The following is a 1,027-nucleotide window of genomic DNA, read 5'->3' on the forward strand; positions in this document are numbered from 1 at the left end:
TGCAAGAGAAAAGAAGTGTTTACTTCAGACAAGCTAACAGCCTAAACAGTCTTGACTAAACTCCAATGCACATCTCTCCCCGGGATATTCACCGCAGGGCGACTTGCTCTAGTCCCCGCACGGAACCCATGACGTGCGTGATCGGCTCGGTCATGCACACGACGCACATGTGAGTGGTTCAAACCTCGCCCACTGCCGTTGCCGCCGTCTGAGCAGCGGCCGCCGGCGCCTCGGCAACCTCAAGCGCTGCGAGGCGAAGCGCCGAGCGCCGACAGCTCCTCCTCCAAGGCGTCGATCGCGCCCGCGTGTGGCGTGGCGTCGTCGATCGTGATACACGCTCAAACGCTGCCTGCCCCTCCGCCTCCGCCGCCTCCGCCGCCCGCCGCCCGCCGGGTCAGCGCCGCCGCGTGGCACTCGCGTCCTCACTCGGCCTCAGCGCGCCACCGCGTGCGGCAGCACGTGCTCGCGCCACACGTCGGACAGCGCGCTCCAGTCCGGGCGCGCCTCGGCGCCGTCGGGCGGAGAGAGCGCGATCTGGTAGCCGATGCGCATGACCATCACCGCGTACTCGCGCGCCGCCGCGGGGAAGAGCGAGTGGCTTGCCGGCGACCACGGCGCCGCCGCCCGCCGGATCAGCGCGGCCGCCTCGCCCTCGCCGCCCGCGGCGCGCTGCAGCGGCGTCGGCCCGCCCTCGTGCAGGCTTGCGCCGCTGCGCAGCAGGGAGAGCGCGCGGGCGGCGGTGAGGGTCTCAAGGTGCGCGAGCGGCGTCCAGCCGCGGCTGGCGACCAGCCAGGCGGCGAGGTCGGCGTGGCCGCGGCTGTTTGCAGCCTCCTCGGGCGTGCCGAAGGGCGTAGCGGCGCGGGAGGCGCCATAGGAGGAGAGGAGCTTGGCGACCTCGAGCTGCCCGAAGTGGCACGCAACGATCAGCGGCGTGGCGCCTTGCTCATCGGCCTGGTCGATCGCCGCGCCAGCCTCGAGGAGCAGCCGAACGCACTCGAGCTGGCCGTTCCGGCACGCAACGAACAGC

The 1,027-nt window shown here is 71.4% G+C and overlaps 1 protein-coding gene across 1 annotated transcript; it reads right to left on the bottom strand.

Annotated features, from left to right (window-relative positions):
• Positions 1-239: 239 nt before the first annotated feature.
• Positions 240-558, bottom strand: EMIHUDRAFT_254649 (hypothetical protein; the record flags this gene model as incomplete). Its single annotated transcript, XM_005777672.1, has 2 exons — positions 240-281; positions 445-558. 2 exons carry the CDS (start codon positions 556-558, stop codon positions 240-242), a joined length of 156 nt encoding a protein of 51 aa, XP_005777729.1.
• Between the last annotated feature and the right edge of the window lie 469 nt (positions 559-1,027).

The sequence above is a fragment of the Emiliania huxleyi genome (assembly GCF_000372725.1).
Source record: "Emiliania huxleyi CCMP1516 unplaced genomic scaffold EMIHUscaffold_2585, whole genome shotgun sequence".
Classification (NCBI taxonomy): Eukaryota; Haptophyta; order Isochrysidales; family Noelaerhabdaceae; genus Emiliania; species Emiliania huxleyi.